This window comes from Contarinia nasturtii, unplaced genomic scaffold (genome assembly GCF_009176525.2).
Source record: "Contarinia nasturtii isolate CC-2019 unplaced genomic scaffold, AAFC_CNas_1.1 Cnas_scaffold_695, whole genome shotgun sequence".
Classification (NCBI taxonomy): Eukaryota; Metazoa; Arthropoda; class Insecta; order Diptera; family Cecidomyiidae; genus Contarinia; species Contarinia nasturtii.
The window spans coordinates 8,806,951-8,829,537 of NW_022198046.1; the positions used below are offsets into that span (position 1 = coordinate 8,806,951).

Here is a 22,587-nt window from a genome sequence, read left to right on the forward strand (position 1 = left end):
TTTTTCCATTTAGTGTTATTTATTCTTTGGCTCAATTGATACGCTCCACATTTATTTTAATACTGAATTGTACATATATTTCATTATTTCGCTGTTGCGATTATTATTTTGACGACATAATATGTGAAAATCTCTTTATTTCAAGCCAATGTTATATTGACAATGTGGTTTATTTATATTTCATTTTGGCGAAAGATAAGCACTTCCTTAATTTTTTTTTTTTTTCAGAAATAAACAACAAAACGTCTCTTCTGCATTATTTGAGCGCTGATTTGAGATAGAATGTTCACTATAGCGTTTTATTATATTTACAGTTGATGAGAAATGTTTAACTTAAACTTCTTTTCTTAAAAACAAAATCGTATTTTGTTTTGTGTATCTTTCTCAATCTAATTTGTTCAACAAATATCACAATAACAACAAAATGATGTGTTAATTTATGTTTTTCCTTCATTTTCTTGTATTTTTCCATTCTAAATCGATGTGCGTTCGAAATTGTTTTTCATTCGTTTTGTCTGACATTAAATTAGATCTAGCCACAACTGATATACAAGTTTGGATACAATTCAAAATGAAAAGGTACGAGTTTTCTGAATAAAATAACTATTTAAATCGATTTAACGATTTTTCTCTTGCAAAATATTTAAAAAAAAATATTCTTGAACTTAGTCAGTGCAACCGTTGAAAAAAAAATTATCCTTTCAGTTTTGTTCAGATCGATTGATTTTTCAATAATCAAATTTAAAATAAATTAAATTGCATAACGTTCAAGGATTCTAATTTATGGTAATTCAGTTTCAATCCAAGTGTTTTCCATAGTTCGAAAAATTAAAAAAAGAAATTAATGAACCATCGAAAACAATAAGAAAATTTGAATTCAGTTTTAGAAATTATTCTATAATTCCTAACAGCAAAATTGAGATTAACGTTCATTATTTCATTTTTATCTAGTTTCGTTATACATCAATGTTGAACTGACATTGTGTACTATGTTTGGCGTGAATTCAAACCCATTCATTGGATTTGGCGCATATGTCTTATGTAGCTTCTCTAGAAACTTAAAAATTATTCAAAAATGTTGTTTTAAATATATTATTTATATATATATAGTGTTGAGCCATATTTATCAAGTCCATCTGCAGTGCGGATCATCAGTTCGAGGGCATGACATGATTTAGGCGCTATGCGGAATTTTCATGATTGGTGCATTGAACTGATTTGCTGTGATGCCGCAACTACCGCCATTTGTTGGACCATGATTGTTGTTGTTGTTGTGATCGTCGTGTTGCATTTTCGATTGTTGAATGTGCGATTGTTGATGTTGATGAGGTGAATGTGTTTGATCCATTGCCATGACTTGCTGTTGCATTGGCGATACACCATTCACATTGTTTCCGATTTGTGCATTTCCATTTGGCATATGTCCAGGGCTGCTTTTTGTATACGGTGGCGGTGGATTTTGAGAAATTGTGTTTGCATGACGCTTCAACATCGGGTGATTACCAATCGATGCAAAAACCATGCGCTCCTCATAATCATACTCGCACAATATTTTATTCTCGCACAAATAAAATCGATCACCAACACAAAATCTTAAAAATTGCGGGGAAAATGGAATTTCAAAATTACACAATTGTTTTTTTTTTCAATTTGAAATTTAAAGAAATGTGATTTTAAGTTGTAATATGACTTTTGTCAATATTTTAAGTTTAAAATGAAGAAGAAATGGTGTTCAACTATAAAAAATTGAAAAATTATGTTTTTTTTTCTATTTACCTGTGATTGCATTGCTGACACGCAAAACACTCCAAGTGATAAACATTGTTTCGAGCTCGCATCACCATTTCAAATGCTGGAATGACCTTGTTACAAGCGGCACACATGCCAGTATTTCCGAATAATCTGCAAAAAAAATATCGTTTTAATTTCCATTCACACTGGCTCAGATTGTGTGACACATTTGAAAGAAGAATGAAGTGTGAATGATGTCAGAATCAGTGTTAGTTTAGCATGTCATATATTCGTATAATAAATTCACTTCAAAATAGTCATGATAAGATGAATGCAGTACAATATCCTTAAAATTAATAACAAGCATCATCTCAGTAAACAATTCACGTTTGTTCGGTTGTGGTGTACGATTCGAAGAGAAGGTATAACGTGTGCCATTTTATCGAATCGAAATCGCATGCTCACTGCAGTGACAGGTAAACTGTGTGCCGTTTTGAATACCAAGTGTGAATGTACATAAATCAGCAGCACAAATTGTCCATTTGTGGTTAAACCAAAAGTTTTGAATAAGCATCTTGTTGTGAATGAATGCCCTATAATATCACAATCACATACCGCAAAACAGTAACAATTTTTTTTCTTCTATTTCAAGTGAATTAAGTCTTGACACCAACTTATTGATGCACAATTTATAGCTAAAATGTCGACTTCTGCTCGAATACACCACAATCTTCCGAATCGGTTCACATCTACGACACACACATACTTTGCATAAATACAGCTCACTCTCACTTCTGGTGTTAGCCAAATGAATCACTCACCTTAAATAATCTCTTTTGCAGAGCATTAGATTTCCTTTGGTATATAATGTTGAACCGACTTCGCCTAATCGACAATCACAGCAACCACATTTTAAACAATCCTCATGCCAAAGCATGTCCAGAGCCTTGAGCAGATAACGATCTTGAATCGGTTTGCCACAACCGGCACACAATTGATGATTTGATATCTGCGATGGATTTGATGTGGTCCCCGTTACACTGTTAATCGATTCCGATTTACCCATGTCCATGGTCATTCTCTGGAAATTACAGAAAATCAAAATAACATTATTAAAGCAAATGACTAGCAAACTTAGAAATAATTGCAATGGAAATAAGAACATTTAAAAAAAAACGAGTCAATTACACAAAATATTTCACAGAACCATTTTAAAATGCAAATTTTTCGAATAAAATCTCGAGTGCATTCGAAACGAAATGCATTCGACTTGAATTATTGTTCTTCGTAATTATCGCAAGTAGCAATTGGCGACGCATTTAATTACACAAAGTTAAGAGAAACAACAAAAAAATGTCTCGTAGTTTTGCATAATGAACTGCTAAAGAGTTATTCGGTTTAACGAGGAAAATCGTTAGGAACTACATTGAAAATGGTATATATTTTTCTCATCTTCAAATTGTATGGCATTTGCATAAAAAATGCACTCAAGACAAGAAACAATTGCAAATGAAACAACTACGTTCTGCAGAATTTACCTTAACATATGACTTAAACTTGCGCAACGAATTGTTTCAGCGGAAAATTAATGTGAAAAGTTTTTTTCCATGCGAAATGGAAATATTCTTTCTTTTTGAAATGGAGTATGAGTGAGTCAAGTTGATTTCGGTTTTCTTTTTTAATAAAAAAAAAAAATGTTTTGTTTGTTATTGGTTGAGTTAAAATTTAAATGCAAACCAGCAAACCGACAAGAATTGCTTGTAAATTTTAAAATATTTATTTTTATTTCATGTCAATTTAGCGAAACAAATCTGGTGTTTATGGCCGATGTGATTGTGATTTTCCACACCCGCGTCATAACAATCAAGATGAAAATATCATGTCGAATCTGGAAAGAATAAAATAAAAACGGCAATCACGTTCTCTCATCACCGTTAAATAGCGCATGCAAGTCTGCGTTCAGCCATTCATCACGGTACTTTGTGCAGGATTCTACTGGCTCGTTTTTCTTTCTCTTCAAGTTTTTTCCGCTGTACTCAAAATTCCGTTTTAAAACTTGCAAAAAGACAATGGAACGAGTTAAATAAGTAGGTGGTTATTGCGTTGCTCGCGTGCAATATTTGTTCACGTTTCAAAATGGAAAAAAACGAAGAAAAAAAATCTTGGACCACCCCACAGTCTGAACCCTTTTCTATGTTGCTGCAAAGAGAAATCTCATATCTTTCACATTTACCCTCTCACTTTCAACAATAAAGAAGAAAAAAACATCGGTTGGTTTGATATTTATATTCTCGGCCTTTGTTTCTGCATCTCGCACGTACATTGAGTCTACCAAATACATCACATCACTTTCTTATCATTTAAAAAAGAGATTGAAACAAACAAACAACAAAAAAAGCGTATTTAAGCAAGGAAATCGGATGCGATAAATAAAATAACAACGTTCTGTATTGCAGACTGTGTAACGAAGGGAGAATTTCAACGAAACCATCAAACTCTTTGAAAAGAAAGTTTTTTTTTGCACTCCTGCCACTTAGATTTATGTGTATTATGTGCACAGAACATTTTATTACATGCAACAACAAATAACATAAACTGTAAACGCAAGCATAACAATAATTGTGTTTTTTCGTCCGTGTAATTTAAAGTCCATTGTGTTAACAAAAATACTTTGCGATAGAATGTTTCGTTTGTGGAATTTTTCGACTTTCGATTAGAAAAAAAGCGGTTGCTGCCAAGTGAAAATGTAACACAATGTAAAAATTTCACTATATATATATTGTTTATTCCTTTCACTTTCCTCTTCAATCACAAACACCACACAGTGTGACTCTTCAGTTGTCGATAACGTAAAATATTTTTTGTTTTATATTTCATGTGTCACAACATAAAAAAAAGAAAATTGAAATCCTTTGGAATGACGCAATTAAAACGTTACATGTGTGAGAATCGAATGAATTTGGCACAGTGAAATTGGAGCGCATGTGTTTGAATTTGCATGTGTCGACATGTTGATCATTAAACGTGTGAAACTCAAAACTCTTTTGTAATTGTCAAAATGAAGAACATGTTTGTAAATTAATTTAAAAAAAACCACCTCTCTCATCGAAACGCCCGCAATGTGACAAAACGAATGAAAATCGAACCGAAAATGAGCGACTCTGTCAAAGAGAGTCTCATATCGACACATCCATAGCACGTATTTTGTATCTCATTTTTTTCATATCATCAGAGATTTACTAATAAACAAGCGAATGCCAACAGGTTTAAATGAGAGTGGGGTGCTTCAAATCGTGTTTACATGGCAAAAAGCATATGCCATGTTTATTTTACCACTGAACATTGCTCTATTATTTATTATACAAATTCACAGCACTTATTACACATTAAATTTCAAACAGCGCACACATTCCAAAACATATATCGATTGACACAGGGAGTATGGGGAGAGCATTGGATGATACGTATATTTGTGTATGTGCTGGATGTTTGGGCTCATTCCGCAAGGATAGATCGTTTGGAGCGGTATCGGTAAAGGCAGTTGATAGGTTTGATTCGATGTAGTTACTGCTACACAATGTATGCACAAATCATTATGCGTAATTAAAAGTGTGAATTGGTACCGATTTCATACCGATATAATTCCAACAACATAACCAATCATCAATAATGTCGTTATACTATGGTTTTGCGGTCGAAATTATTTCATTTAAATATCGAATTCGCTTATTAAACAACATTTTCAATTCGGTCGTCGTCTAATCGCTTTGTGTAAGTGATATCACCATGCACACACCTTCTTCACACAAATCGAAACGTTTCATTTTAATTATGGATTTCCATTTAAATAAACAAACTGGATATTCACATATTTTTAAAATGTGTCTTTGTACATTTTCGGTGGCCTTTTCAATGGTATCGAATAATTACGGCCATATTTGTACAATTATAATCGTAAATCATCAAGCATTATTCTGTTTCGGAATTTTTCTTCATTAATTCCCATTTATTTGTCAGAATTTCAACACTTCACATATGCGGGCTGTCTTAGAATTTGAATTGCATACCAATTGCCGTCGATTGATGCTCCGTGTAATTTGAATCGTACATTTATTGAACTGAAAGGGTAATTTGATGCATTTCGACTGACACTAATAAGCAAATACCAAATATATTGATTAATATGATGCAGAAGATGAATTTGTGTCATTGTCGGTTTCGTGTGAAATTTCTAATCCAATTTAACTGCAATATGTATGCCATAAGTAAGACTTGTCATCCTAATCATTAAAAATGAACCCTTATAAAATTATTTTATTTAATCAAATCATTTGGATCAACGCACATTCGCAGTAGATCTTTTTCTATATTGAAAACAAAATTGGTAACATTTAACTCATGATACGGACACACAAAATGCAGTCTCTTTTTGACAGCATAAATCATCCCTTTTTTAATTCCGTATTTAATCCAAACAAACAATAATATAAGATGTGTGACTACACACTTTTTTGAAGGTTCTGTGCAGCTTGTCACACTTCTTTTTTTGTCGCCAATCGTCATAAACATGTAATAACAATACGACCCGCTGTAGAAGTCGAAGAAAAGTTGTTAAATAGATTTTGTCATTCGTATAATGATTTAAATGATTTGTCTTTATATTATTGTATAAAACTGGCCTGCATTTCAATCCGATTATAAAAAAAATTGAGCAAAACGAATAGAAATTGTCATAGGTAACTGAAGCGTAAATAAAATCAGGCAACTGCAATACCAGACTGGAAAATTAGTTTTGCACTTTTGAAAAGAACGGTTACAAAAAACAATTTATATGGCTAGTTATAAGGGAGTGTGTGTGTGTGTGGTTGAAAAAAAGTGATCTTGAAATAGTATAACAATTTTCCATTAAAATCAGAATGCATCATTCACAGAACCTTCACACACATTTGGTATTGCATTCTTTTTATGTTGCACATAGAGTTTCTACATTGTAAAGGATACCGTTGTTTACCCTCATTATTTCTGCTATGATTCATTGAGATAAGTGTTTTGGTGTTGTGAAAATCTTCATTTGCACAGCTTTGAGAAACGCTTTGTTTTGCATTGAACACATATTCAATCCAGCACAAAAACCAGTTATTCTGAATAAACATTCGCGTTTTATGCGTGCAAATGAGAAAATTAAAATCCTTGTCAAGTACTCATTCTCTCTGTGTTTCTGTTGTTTTTTTTTATTTCGAGTGCATTACAATATTGCACCTGAAGTGGTTATATGGGTTGACTTGAATTCATTTCGTTTGCTCCAAATCAGATTTCATTCACCATGCGTTGTAAATAATCGCTTGAGATTCGACACTTTGATATTATACAGCAGAAAAGTAATAATCATAAAAGTAAGAAAAAAATGTAAACGCGCGCACACACTGAATCCAACAAATTCCTGACCAATTTACATAATTTACCACACAGTGCAACGAATAAAATTACATCAAGCACATGACTTTTTCTATTACATTTAAATCGCAGGTTCTTATTCAGAAGAAGAAAAAAAATGAAATTGTTTCGAGACATTTTTTTATAATTTTTACAACCCCGTCAAGTAATTGATATGTTGAAAATGCACGAAGTCTGGCCACAACTAGATTGGGGGGAGAACTAGCTATCCGCCATGGATCTATCCTGCTGTTATATTTTTCTTTTTGTTAAATTAAATTTTCCATGCTGTTTCATGTTGACTCAAGCATTTAACACATGTTTAAGTTTTTATGGCGTTAATAATCACATGCATTTTTACAATTGGCATTGCGGCATAAATGCCAATGGCTGAGGTTAGTTGAATTTAATTCTTTCGACTTTGAGTCATTTGGAAAAATGGAAAAAATAGCGGAGAGAAATGTCCCTTTGCAAATAAATTAAATATTCCTGGAAAGAGGAAAAAATCCAGCGACCTAATAAGAACTCTTCATAATGGGCGCACACACACGTACTCGGTGATTCTTATCAAAGAAACAAATGCATCGCTTCGTTTTCTCATTATTTGCACACATGCACTCAACAATTACACCCTATTTTTTTTACAAATGTTCATGAGATTTATACCATTTAGCTGCGAGCATATGTGCCCGGAGTATTTTCATATTAAGAAAAGTTCTCGGAGTATTTTTTGTGCGGAATGTTTAAGTACCCTTGTTTACATATGGATTTTAAAATGCGATTTGAAATTAAAAGAAAATAATTACGACAGAGCGGAAAAAAACAACATAGGAAAAATGAATTAGGAATTCTAATGTCTGAAAAATATGATTTTTTTCATATTATGGCCGGGGACTTCCTTCGTTTAAATCCCAACACATGAGTCAACAAAAGAAAAATAATCTGCTTACTTGAAGATATTGAAGTGATTATTTTTTTTTTTTGTGCAATTTGAGTTATTTTCTTCTGTTTGTTCAAATGTTAAATTAATTTCTTTTGAATCAACATCAAAAATAAGTGCAAAACATAACAATTTCGTGCTTGACGCAAATTGAAATAACACTTGACAAATATGATAAGGCTCTCTGCTGAAAATGACCGTGTAGAATTACTCATTTTTGTTATTCGTTCGTTGTCCAAGTTAATCGTATTCGCTCATTCGTTAAATGTCAAGCTAATGTAATATGGTCGATTAGTGTTTATTAAATCCAACTTTATCTGAGTGTAATGTCATTTTTGCGTTAAGTTGAATAAAATTCTTGAAGTGCTGGCACCGCATGTGGTTAATTTGTGTTTTCACGAAAAATGATTGCTCAAGTGTACAATTACAATCTGTTTTTTTGGGGATCCAAAACGAAAATACCGTCAATACGTAAAATCCTCTTTTGCAAACGTCGACACCAGTCGACGGTGTCATTGCTTTAAATGGAAGAAAAAGGTGCGGAACTGGCAAAACATAAACACAATAACACATACACATCATTATTTGATTTTGTTAATAAAATGCTGAATACGACGCAATGCGCCGTTAAAGCAGATGATTGAATGTTTTCTGTGTTTGTTTGTGTATGTTCACAAATAATTAGCGTAATAATTATTTAAGTATGTTTAGTCGTGTGCTCCATCTCAAGTAAACAGATCGTCGTTCAACTATCACAAAAACTTAATTTTGTTTGAGTGTTTCTGATGCATTTCCAAAGATTAGAGAATGTTTTTCTACTTAAATTCTATTTTTGATAACCTATTTCTCTGTTTCCAGCATATGTCTTTCGAGTGCACGTACACACAATCCGAGCTTCAATTACAACACAATCTGGAGCATAATGTTAAACCATATACATATTTTATTTTATAAAATTGAAGAATATATGTTGAACGTGAGCGTATCAAATGAAATGAGCGAAAATTGTTTATAATAGTATTCACTTGAAAACTAAATGTCTTGTTATCGCTCTCTAGTAAATGTGTGTACATTTGACTTGAGTAAACAGAAAAATCTGTTTATTAGCTCGACAATTGTATCGTTCGTGCCGTTCTAATAAGTATTTATAAATTTCAACATTGTCTGGTGTCTCCTGTTTGTGGATGCAATTAACACAAAGAAACATTTTACGTGAAATGCCGATGTCATTTTGTCGAGCATTTTTATTTGTGGGATTTATCATAAAATTAACACATTTTATGGCTGTTTTTTTTCGCTTCATCTTTTACTGTCTCATGAAATCATTCTTTCATCTCTCTATCTATCTCGTTCTCGGTGTGTGACTGTCTTGGTTTTTGTTTTGTGACGTCAAAACACTCTCAAAATACAAAAATAAAACATTAGCCGGTTTAATCATAGCGAAAGCAAACGAATGTGAATGATATGGATTTGGGTATTTAGTGAATCTAGAGCTAACATCATTCACTTTTTATCAGTTGTAAGAAATCACAACAATATAAATGGAAAATAAAACCTACAAATGAGTCAATAAGAAGAAAAAATGATTCAGAAGAAAAGACGCTAAATGTTATAATTAATGTGTGTGTGGTGCTTTTGTCCGATTTGAAAATTGGGTTGCACTTACGTTTTTCGAGTGGTATAATGGACGATTGATGTATCATTATCGCTTTATGCACAATTTCAATGTTGTACGATAGTAATAGTAGCAATCGATATGACGACTTGGCAAATATTCACTCACTCACAAACATGCTATCGTTCAAATCGGTTGTTTGCGATTGCAATTAGATTGCTAGCTGACCTCACAGCATGAATTTTCGATTTCAAAACTGAAATCTAAGACCACCGTACACAATACAATACTCGCAGTAGCACTCAACTCATTATGGAATTTAAATCAAAACACTTTGAAGTGCATATACCATTTACACGTGTGGCTGTAGAGTTTACGGGTGCAAAATGGCAAAATCCATGAGAGTAAATTGAGAAAGCGTAATTACGTGTCTGCGTCTGGTCGATCGAAAAGAATAAAGAGAATGAGGCGATATGGGGAGAGAAGGTAGAAAATTCATAATTAATTAGTCAATGTGAAAACCAGTCAACATACGAAATATGCACCTAATTGTTGCCATTATTTGTGTTGTCATTTGCCAGCTTTTGCTCTCATATAAATAAATTGGTGTCGTGCAGCTAACAAAATACGGTACTATTTCCATCATCTTCTACTTCTTTTTCAACGCACCAAAAAATTCAAATGCATTCAAGTTCCGTACACACTAAATTTGTGGTTTTTTGAACAGAGTTTTTCCCTCACCGAGTTTTGGCGCAAACCGTTTCGCATATGCGTGATAATCGTTCATAAATTTATAAATAAGTTTACATTCATCGTAATATTTTCTCCACATATTCATCGTGTTTTTCATATGCTTATGGCATTAATTCAATTTATGGAGATTTCTACAAACTATTTTCTTGTTTCGTTGGAAAGAATTTTCTATGTTGGACGTTTCTTTTTGCCAATTGCAGTGTTCGTGACCGCACAAAGGCATTCTTTGGCTGCTCAAACATGAACTTTCAAATGAAATTCTATTTCGTTTTTTTTCGTAAATTGCATAGTTACTTTTTGGTGTTTCGTTGTTCAATCCATTGCCTCGTAACATTCATTCACAACAGAAAGTTAAATTTAATTACTCAAAAATGTACACACTTCAAACAATATATATCATTTTATCATTTTTCTAGGACGCCTACACCTTTAATCCATTCGAAAAGTTTCGTCTTTGAAAGAAGATGCATAAAGCCAAACATTTTTCTCGTTTTTCTCTCAAGGATGAGATAGGTTCATGTAGAAAACCACCAAACTTTGTGTATACCACATACTTTAGTTAATTTTCGAGAAATTTATTCATGTATCTGAATTTGATTCGCTTTTTCTCGATTCTCACAAAGGGCGAATTTCTCAGCACACGAGCCACACAGTCAGCATTCCCCTGAACGAACTATGCATTCAAAAATTCTTGAGAAAATTACTCAAATAATTTTCTTCGGAATGTTTCTCTTCTCTTGTTGCAATCCAATCGACATTCAGATAGAAAGAGAAGAGTTGAAACATTCAAATGAAAAGCGAATGTAGAAAGAGATACTAAAGTGGAAAGAGAACTAAACTGGGTATTAAATTACAAATGAAAACACCTTTGAAATGGAGACAAATTATTATAATACGCTGAATTTCCAATTAGTAATTGAATTCCAAGAGTGTCGATGTCACTAAATGCTTGTGCTGCATTCAACAAATGATGTCGAAATATCATTGAGAGAGTTTAATTAAAGCAAAACAAGTGGTATGACAGTTATTGCTTTACATTGTCATCGATTAATCGAAACCAATATAATTAAATGCAATAAATGCCCGCCTTCCGAATAAAGGCCACAAGAATTTACAAGAAATCTTATTTGGTTTCGACCATGTTGAAACTATTATAATTAATTTATCAATGATATTGAGGTTTGGGGAGCGGGGCGGATTCATCATAGAAATATATAGCATTCCATTAAAATATGTCTTCGAAATAATGAGCTAATTTAAAGCAATTTGTCGTTTTAATCAGCAAACATAAAATATGTGATTTATTGTCGTATTTTAGCCTCGAAACCGCATCATGTGGCAAATATTTCGATTCGGAATATTTTGGCTTATGTTTCCTGCATGTTTTGCGAAAAAGTCGAGCATTGTTGAGAAAATTTCCATGCGATAAACGACGACAAATCGCGTACGGAATTCCGCAAAGTTTTCATTGCGTAATCACGTACGAACAACAAGAATGCCATGGCTGCATGTGTTTACATACCCATTACGATTACTTGAAAATTCCAACCCCAAATATGTGCGAATGAACTTTGCATATGGAAGACTTTCAAATCAGCCAAACTGCGGTAAACATTCTGCTTTTTTTCCCCTTTGTTGTCGGTGAAATGGTACAGAAAAAAAATATTAGTCTGAAACAATTTTAAATTCGAATCCGAATTTATATAAAAATTTCATAAAATAAAAGATGTGAATGTCGCATTCGAATTCCCAAACATGTAATTCATGTAAAATGCATACAGGTGAAACGTGTACATTGTACACACACGAAAGTTCGTTCCATTAACTTCGTAAAATAAACACAACGTCATGGTCTATACTGGCTACTTAGCATCATTTAAAGCCGGTTAGTCTTTTTCCGGTGACAATTGTCAATGCAGACTTGTCTCAATATTGTTTTTCTGTCCATATCTCTGGTGCGGTGGCTCTGATTTACTTGTCTGTATGGCACAGACTCGGTAGGTCGCTACACTGTGTCTCTTTTTTTTTCATTAGACCATTGATGAATTATTTATTTTGGATCGGCTTGATAAATTTATAACGTTCTATATTTTGCCAGGAGCTGCTTTTTTTGGAGCAAACATGATTTTTTTCCGGTGCAGATGAAAAAAAATTCAGAAACTGGAAAGCTATTTCCGGCTTTTGGAATTTCGCTTTGGCTACAAATACGAACGAAACTCGACATTTTTTTTTTGATAAGGTACAGGAAATAGAAATAAAACCTAATTTACTTTCAAATCAAAAGAATTAAGAATTCCATTTCAGGGAATTTTTTTTAAAGAACATGATTTTCTCATTGGGAGCATCTATTTTTGTGATATCAAGAACCGCAGTTGAAAAACATTGCACAGCAGCATTTAAATAAAATTTCAATTGGCAAAACTTGCATTTCTGCATAAATTCAGATGTGAATGCCATCAAATACAAATCACTGTTATGTATCTCTTGCAAAAATGTGTAAATGTTGAATGACAACCGATCCCATTTTCGGCGATTTGGCTTTGATTTGAATATATGCATGCGTCTATGTGTTCATCCGACCAGCCAGCTGTATATATTTCGAAGAAATTTTCACGGTAAATTAAACTTGCAGATTTGGATGTTGGATGCGGAAATATCATATGTATGGAAATGTGTTTGGCCATCAAAAAATTGTGTGTTTTTTTTTGCGTGGTGTTTTGATTTCGAAAAAAAAGTCTCTCGTACCAACGGGTTTGGTTTGAGTAATAATGTTTTTCTCGATTGGTTGACCATTTTTGTAATTTTAACTGTGCGAGCCGCTTAAATGAATGGTCACTGCTCGTTTTGCTAAACTGCCATTCAACAGCAACTCACCCGTTAGACTATTAGACGGGATGTGAAAAGAGAAAATGATAAACGATGCACACGACATTGTAACCACAATGTGTATTTTTTTAAATCGACAAAAAATTGAGAGGGATTTTTTTTGTCGTTGCTGGTTTCGAGGCTAGACATCACAAGGAACAACAACAGACACAAACACTAATTATTTATGCGAACCAACGCAAACATTTTCCAACACACAATTGAATTAAATCGCATGTGAATGAAATTGATGCGAGCAATTTCAAACCAAAACGATTAGCCGAATGATGTTCGGTGAGCGCATTTTTTTTTATTTCAATATTTAAAAAATAAATTCTGACATTAATTTTTTTTGTCGGCAGCCCCTTTTTCAAAACATAACATTCGAACCGTGTCCGAATGTGTTTCATTTAGAGAGATATGCCTCTATTTATGAGAAGATCAACATTGACACTGAATTAGATTGGAATTTAATATTGAAATACTTTTTCCCACTAAAAAAACGGTTCCCTTTTTTGCTTATTTCACGCTCCGATTTTGATGCATTTTTTCGGAGACCTTTCTTTAATTCGAGCTCGTAATATTTTCAATGAGTTCACGGGATATTATGAATTATACTTTAATTTATAACAGAAAATGCATTTTGACAACGATGTTATTATGGCGTGCAACAAATGCTTTAAATCGTGTTATAGCTGGGCTTATGAGAGTCCAAAGCGGTTTGGCAGAGATATGGCTCTGGATGATATTAAATTGAATCAAAGCGACGTATGCGTGTAATGTGTAATTGACCGCTATTTTATTACCAACACAACAACACAGATAGAGACATGTATACAACCAATTGCCTTGCAGTGGAAATGACCCATTTGATCCAATAAAATGTCATAGATTCAATCTTTCTTCTGTTTCTTTCAATTTACTTACGGTTTTATTTAACATCAGCCTTTTCAGTTAACCTCAGAAACACTACAATTTTGTCGCTTTAATTGAGTAGTTGAGATGGTTTTTTCTCTGCTGTTTTAAATTCACTTTTTTTGTAGCGCTCGGAAATAATTTAGTATCTTAAATAAACACTGTGACTAGTATGTTGTTTCGCGTACAATTGGCCTACAATTAAAATCTCTTTCCTGATTCTTAATCTGTTATTAAGCACTTAGTTCTATTTCTTCTCTCTTTCCCACTCTTCGTTACTGTTTTAATTGCAAATTTCTTATCGCAAGCATTACAAGTGGTCGATCGTTAGCCCTTCAATTTGTGTAGCACTAGTGCATAAAAACACTTTGTTTAAATTATTCTTCAATTAATAATTGTATATAAAATGCGATCAATATATATATGAATGTCAATTGATTGCAAAAAAAAATGAAACACTTAATTTTGATTTATTTCTTAATTATAAACACTTTAGGCGCGAGACTTTGCTGATAAAATGTTGTGATCGAGCGAGAAAAAAAATATCATAAATAATGAGACGAATGGCACACGATGAGAGAAAAAGAAATATTCGCATAGAAATAACGGCTCTTTATGTGAACAACTTTCAATTTGAACAAGTTGAGCGCTTAACGCAAATAAAAATCATTCATAACACGACGATGAAACGTCGTCGACTGAACTAATAACTGTTGCAACCAGCCAACTGACTCGTTGTGCATGGGTATCATTTAAGTGTCGTTTACTGTGTAGCACTATAAACATTTTGTCGTGTGCACATTTGTGTGAGAGTGTGTCGGTTGTGCTTGTATTGGGAATTGTCGACAAAGTGTATCGCGTACCGTTTTGACTGAATATAAACACAACCGGCATATTCCATGAAAAGAACACACAACACACATAACGGATTGGATTATCGACAAACTTCCAGTTGAATAAAAAGCGGGGAATTTACCATTTCCTTACGACATACAGAGCATGAGTGCTTGTATGGGAAAGGGGATGTTACAATCAAAATAGCCGTCACTACGGCATGCGTTCGCAATATTTGAGCAAAATCGACATTTCATCGACAAAAATATTGGGCGGTCTCCTTTGTCACTGATAAAGAATGCCATCGCAGAAAAACGACAAACGAACAGAAAAAACAACACAACGACAACGATGACACTGCAAACAAATTATGTTCACTGGTGATGATGTCAAAATATACTATATGAAGTCATACACATAGACATGTGTCTCTGTGAAACACAAGCGATTTTTTATTTTTTACTCTCACATCAATTGAGTGGTATGAAAAGTTCAGCGAATCGGGCCACCTTTTTCATCTTTTCAAAACATAACTTAATGCAAACACTGCTGTATTGCATTTACAAATTTATTGACTTATTTTTGCTGAATTTCAATTTATTAATGGTTTTATTTTTGTGTCTAATTTTCTCATCTTCATTTCTTTAAATTTGATTATTTTTCTTCAAATAGTAATTGCGTCTGTTTAATCAAAACAAAAATCCATTTCAATCTTCTCCCGGGCCAACTGAGGCATGCTCAGATTCTTTACCACAAAATTAATTCACATTATATGCTCGGGTTCTATTCCCCCAGTTCACCCCAAGTTAATTTACATTTGCCTAGAAATTGTTGGTTTCGACATTGGTACAATTTCCATATTTATTGTTGGCTTCGAAATGGCTCTGCAACTGAATATTATTTCCTTTTTTAATCCATTTTTAACCAGATCATAACGCATCTGATCAATATCAATTTGATAAATTGCATATTTGATTACATCTAAATCTAAAATGAAATCGCATTATATCATGTAACGAAAGAAGACGTGGGAAGAAAACAAAAGAGATTCAAACATTGACAACGAGTGCTGGTTGAGATGTGTGGCTGGTTTGCTCTGCTCTTATTTTCATAATATTAATGGATCCTGATTTTTTTTTTCACTTTACTGTTTGCTTTGTGCAAAATTAGATCTGTTAAATGTACGAGCGTTTGATTCATTCTACTCGGCTTCCCTTCGAATTTTCGACGAGAGTGTGCACGGGTTTGCACACGACCTCAAAGTGAGAAATGGCTGTGTGAGTCTAAATGCATATACATTGATGAGATGTCGACGACGACGACAACAAGAGTGATTTTTGAAAGAGGGTGAATTTTGATGTTAAGTGCGGTCGAATATGTTCAAATCAACTCTCTTTTTATGTGATAATGTTTAAATTGACTGACGTCTACATATTTCAGCATAACACACCAATACAATGCATTTCGATTATGAACCTGGACACATAATCGCTGCTCAAACTCATAATTTTAGCTAATTCAAATCGACTTATTTTCATCGTACAGTATAAAAAAAGAGTCGCTATCGATAAATCTATATAAAGAAAAAAAAATCCATTTAAATCTTTCAATTAGCTGACTTTTTTTCGAATTCATTTGTATATTTAGAAGGGATTAGCCATTCCAATTTTGCATGTGACCTTGAATTAGTCTGAATAACGATGAGATCGAAAAACGACAATATTTCAATAGAATTTATTGCAAACACAAAAAATTTGAAATAATTTTTGCGAAGAAAAAAACACACAAACACGTATATTCTATCTATTGGTGTGGTTTTTAATTAGTTACAGTCTGAATATAGTATGTCGATGTCATCGAATGAGGGTTCATAAAACCCTTTTTTTATGATTTACTTTTTTTATGGTGCGTTCAACAACCATTATTCACTCGATCGTTACACTCATGTGCATATCATAAATGGTTCGTATATTTTATTGAAAAATGCGATTTTCGTGAAATTTAATTAAATTATTATCTTTACACTCACTGAAGTGCACTGCGCATTCGATGCAGTAGCAACAGCGACACGTTCCCTGGTTGTCGTTAACAAGAGTAACGACAGTGCATGGAAAAAGTTTTTGGCGATGCGCGTTATCTCTGGCCAAAAATCAATTTGCGATGCATCAATGCACTATGGTTTTAATGCGTGTTCATAACATAAATGAGAAGATTCGGAAAATTTTATTTAATGTGAATGCGCACGTGAACAAACTAACAGTTGAATAACTCTCGTTGTGGTTCATTTTTTTAAAAACTAAAATACTATATATTCGATTAACGTGACATCACATACATTTTTGACTTTGTCAACAGCCATCGCCGAGCAGCTTTCAAAATTCAGAAACTGAAAACCTTGTGAAAATCCATTTGATTTCTTGAGCATTATACGATTGTGAATTGCCATTAGTGTAGCAAACGCATTAAATGAGGCAATTTATAATGTATTTAGGTGGTAAGTGGTGGAAATTCAAGTTGGTGGCTAAAATCAATTTTCGAGTTTAGTATAAATTGTGGTTGGTGACACACAGAAAGATGCCGAATCTACTGCATCTAAACGATCAACGAATTTATACATAAACGAATACAAAAGGACTAGTTACATGTACACGTGTCAAGTTATTGAATCAAAATTTTTGGTCGTCGTGATAAGAACTAAAGTAACCAGACAAGTCTTGCATTTATGAGCGAACACATTGTCACGTGTCGAAGTGAAACCGTTTGTATCGAGAATTCAGTACAATGCAACCGAATCATTCCATTCAAATGCACCACTATCATTTTTTAGCTTTTCATAAATTACATTCTTAAATATCACTGTCACCGATTTTCATAATTCAAAATGTAGCCGAGTTCAATTTGGTCCATTTCAATTCGTTCGGTTCGGTACAATTCATTCTCATGCCATTTGGGATTGCATTTGATTTGATCTGACACTGAGCATGATCTATTGCACAACAACGTTTGCAGCATTGAAACATTCATTTCCTTTTTGGATCAATTCGATTTGCACAAACAAATATTCAGTAGACTTTTTATTCCCATTGGCTGGCCAATTCACTGCTGATGCTTTGAATACAAGAAAAAACGAAGAATATCGTTAATTAAACGTAAATATCGAATTACAAACACATTCAGAATGTGTCGTCAACTGGAAATCAATTTCAAATACACACCACCATATAGTTTGTTGTCAATTGTACTAAAAGGGTCACTGAACGCTCTAAAACACTTATTTCAAATTATTTATTATTTCACTGAAATATGATGAAATTGAATACATCCGAAAATTGACTACATGCATCGAAAGTGGCTTAAAAATAAAAAATGGTTTGTTTCCTGTGTGCATAATTTAAAAATTTAATTGAAAAAAAATTCTCAGCGACAGGCTTTGTTTACTGTGTGAATTGATGATGGTGAGCCGTTAGAAGATGAAAATCTGATAAGCAAATTAATTGTTGAGCGCATAAAACGGTGTCATACATCAGCCGAGAGTTAGAAATCGTATCCGTTTCCCATGCCCATTGGTATCGCAAGCCAATTGATCTCGACGACAACAACAGTCGTACATTCGATTGCATGGTGATTTTTGGGGCACATGAAAATCATTTGCGTAAATACAGACTGAAGTGTTACTTTTATTCCAAATGTAAACATAAATTTCGATCATTTAGACATGATTTCTGTTATATAGTTTATAACCCTAGCCAAACGTTGAATGTTAATCTCGTGCCATTTTCTACTGTAAATTTTCGATTGCATTCGGATATAATCTGGTCATCGAGCCACACAAACTGTACAAATAACAGATTTTCTGTTCGTATCCTTTTCAATGTTTGGTTTTCGTTTTCGTATTTCAAAATATTTTTGCTGTATTGGCATCAAGAGAGACAAGGACAGACAATAGAAGACCCGTTGGTATTCTTTGTGCAGTAGCAACCAGAATGTTTTGAAAAAAAAAAAATGGAGACAGGAAAATTTATTATATCATCAGCTTAACTTTGGTAAACAAAACCTTCCACTGTCTCAATTTACATATTTACTTTGATTACGACCGATGATTTTTTGCTCACCGAAAAATGTATCTTTCTCTTTTAACATAAAATATACAAATGATTGAATATTGCGTGCGTGTGATTCAATTGGCATCGCAAAATGTTGACAATCGAATACGTTTTGGGAAAAACAAACAGATTATGCATGCATGACAACGGATGAAAGAAACATGTAGCAGGGGCGTGCGAACAGCAAATCCATGCAATAACATTGACAATATGAAATCTATGCACAATGCAATGCTATGTGTCTGTGAAAATGAAATGTTTCAATTTGAATTTTAATCCTCATCAGAGAAAAATATATATAATCGACTATTTATTCAATCATTGTTTGTATTTGTGTGTCACTTACTACTGTAATACATTCAATATTCACCCGACAAATGGAAAATTAAATATTATATGACCTGATTAATATGATACTGTCAAAAATGAGATCGGCTTGGATTGACGTCACGTGATTTGTGCGGGGAAAAAATTGACTTACCTCATTTGCCATGTCATTGTGTACGGGTATTTCGATGACAGTTGTCTGTACGTTGTCATTTGTTGGAATCTGGATAGCAACCGGTGCTACTGGTGTGAAAATGTACAATGGCGTTTCGACATTTTGTGAAAAATTCTCCGTTTGACCGGCTGGCATTGTATGCATAATTTGTGCATAATGATCTGGTTGCATTAACGATATATTTCCACCTTGTATCGGCACTTGGAAGATGAACTCTTCATGTGCGATGCTTGTGTGCTCTATGGACTGAAATTGTATCGTTTTTGGAACTTGAAAAAAAATCTGTTGTGCTTCTTCTGCAATTTGCTGTGAAAGAAATGAATACAATTACGGCGTGCACGAAAATAAAACGTGAAAGACGTCCATCGGGAGCTGGCTGAATCTACATTACGACTTACAATCACTTTAGCATTTTGCAATGAATTTGGACTGCTGAAGTTATGCTGATAGCAATCGCGTCGAATTTTTGAAAGCACTTCGATGGTATATGGCATACGTAGCTCTTTGATCACTTTCAATAAATCGGTTTTGTAGTGCAACAGCAAACGTTTCACCACATGACTTTGTGTAATCTGAAACGGGAAAAAAAGACGCACATGTTGCATTCAATATGATGCCGTTTCGATTATGACATGTATGCCTTTTGTACGATGCAACGTGGTTTTGGCTCCCAAGAAACTAACCTGCAAAAAATCAATGATTGTACGTGATGTGTGGTATGGAAATGACTGCATTGGACAATCTCGCGATAGAATGTTTGTGATGAATAATGCCAAAGATGATGATGTTAATGGCACAATGAATTCCGTGTACGGATCCGATACAAACACAAAGTATCGAATATATGCCTTTTGAAAGCGCAAAATATTGTCGAAATGTAAATTTCCATTGCCAAATTGAAGTGGATCGGTGCCTGACGAAAATCGTTGCGAATTTAGAATGCACTCTTCTTTGAATTGTGTTCTAGCACCCAAATATGCCACCTGATCGACGCGAATCAGTAGCTCATATAGCAATTGCTTCAATTCTTCACGTGAACACATTTTCCTTTCACCTTTGATCGATCACTCAATGAAAATCTGATATATTGGAACTCGATATAAATTCAATTTCAATGCACTTTTTAGCACTATATCACCAATAATACACCGAGTTCAATTTCTGACCAATAAAATAATGCACAAAAGTCAGATGGACTGAAACTCGTGTCGTGGAATGAATGCAATTCTTCTTATTTTAGCGCACGATTAACGGCAAATGAATTATATCTTTTGTCTACAAATTTCATCGGTTGGTGAGTGTGTTGTTGTTATATCGATTTACTGTTTCACCACGCGCTCCCTTCGTATTATTTATGCGTGTGATTTTTTGTCTTTATCACACATTTACATTCCTTAGCAACTTGCCTCTTTTCTTTATATTCTAAATAGAATCGGTTAAGCGGACCTATTGCAAGCAATGCCATTGTATTGGTTCGTTCGAATATTGGTATGTGTACAAAATCACAGCCACTTTCAATATGGTGCGAGCATAATAAAAGCATTATTTAAGTGTCAAATTGAATATTTTTGTATCATACTTTTTATTTCAAAAGTTGGTAGTAACGCTTTTTTCTTAAATGTTGCGTGATGTTATGAAATTCCATGATTTTTTTTATTTTTTTCCATCACAATGAATGAACTCAAGTGCAATAAATGTTTGCAATATTTTTCATCGTTCGTATCTCTTGCATATGATATTTTCATTTTAGAAATATTTTCCAAATCGAGACTTGCTTCTGTGATTGTGAAATAAAATTCGCAATAAATGAAAAATTTCTTGAGGAAAGTATGTGGACATTCTTCAAGATTAAATATATCTATTTGAGAGAGAGAATACAATTTCAAGCACTTGAGTAGCCTTCGGCCAGATGCGTAACATGAATCTGCATTTGAATGAACCTTTGTCCGAATTATATTAACTTGATTGAATCTTACCTGTATCATTGTTGTGATGAAAAACGGTCGCTATGTACCACATTTTTGTCTTGACAACTCAATGAAATTTTAGTTATTTTGTTCGGCGTTCTTGAAAAGGACAAAGCATCAACATATGAATATGACATTTTTTGAAGTATTCATTTTTTTATATTTGGATGCAGAAAATCCTTTCTAAAGAAATAAACGTTTCCAAATAATTGAATCGACTTTAAGCGAGATACTTGAAATCATATGAACAGTGTGGGTCGATTGAAAAAGGGGGATGAAGTTGATATTTGGCAGTGTACTTGCTTACGGCGACAGGCAATGTGCATCGCAGAATGCGAGAGAGAACACAAAATTAGTCCCTACCACTGTCTAGTTAATTAAGTGCGGTACTGCAATGCAATCAACCTTTAATTTGAATGGGAAAAGATCTGTTTTAATAAAACCGAAAAAAATCGTTTGTGAAGGGTTGTTTCTTTTCCAATTACATTAATTTGCATAGTAAGAGCATAGCCAATCTGAATTAAATGTCAAACAAAAAACCCGTTCGAGTCTTTAACTTGAAAAATATAAAATTAATCGAAATAAAACAAAGAATAAACTTGTAAAGTTTGCCAATCGCACATTGGACTCTGCTTAGCAGAACACAAATCGGAGAATGGAAAAAAATTACTTTTATAAACGAACGACTAACGCGCATAGTAACTATGTATTTTTATTCGTCACATTTTATCAAACAAAATGACAAGAAAATAAGATACTTGTTTGCACTAAACGGGGTTAACGAATATTGATTGCTCATTAAATTCCACCTGGAAATAGTAAAAGAGCCAATAAATCTTGGTGGTAAAATCCTTTCCAACGAAAACTTTGACTTTTCCATTAAGGTCACACACAAAAGTCATTTGTTCGCATCCAATCTAGAGATTTAT

General features: G+C 33.5%; 1 protein-coding gene across 1 annotated transcript; it reads right to left on the reverse strand.

The window, feature by feature from the left end:
* LOC116341239 lies at positions 1 to 20,931 on the reverse strand. The gene is made up of 6 exons (XM_031768182.1): positions 20,375 to 20,931; positions 20,090 to 20,263; positions 19,671 to 19,997; positions 2,553 to 2,812; positions 1,777 to 1,902; positions 1 to 1,592 (listed from the first exon to the last, which is right to left on the reverse strand). Exons 1-6 carry the CDS (start codon positions 20,732 to 20,734, stop codon positions 1,175 to 1,177), a joined length of 1,665 nt encoding a protein of 554 aa, XP_031624042.1. The 5' UTR covers positions 20,735 to 20,931; the 3' UTR covers positions 1 to 1,174.
* Positions 20,932 to 22,587: the final 1,656 nt, after the last annotated feature.

Excerpts from the sequence above, each read along its gene's own strand:
- LOC116341239 (XM_031768182.1), bottom strand. The coding sequence starts at position 20,734 with ATGTGTTCACGTGAAGAATTGAAGCAATTGCTATATGAGCTACTGATT. Across the intron at positions 2,813-19,670 it reads ACAATGACATGGCAAATGAG|AGAATGACCATGGACATGGG; the intron begins GTAAGTCAATTT and ends TGTAATTTCCAG. Across the intron at positions 1,903-2,552 it reads TGCAAAAGAGATTATTTAAG|ATTATTCGGAAATACTGGCA; the intron begins GTGAGTGATTCA and ends TTTTTTTTGCAG.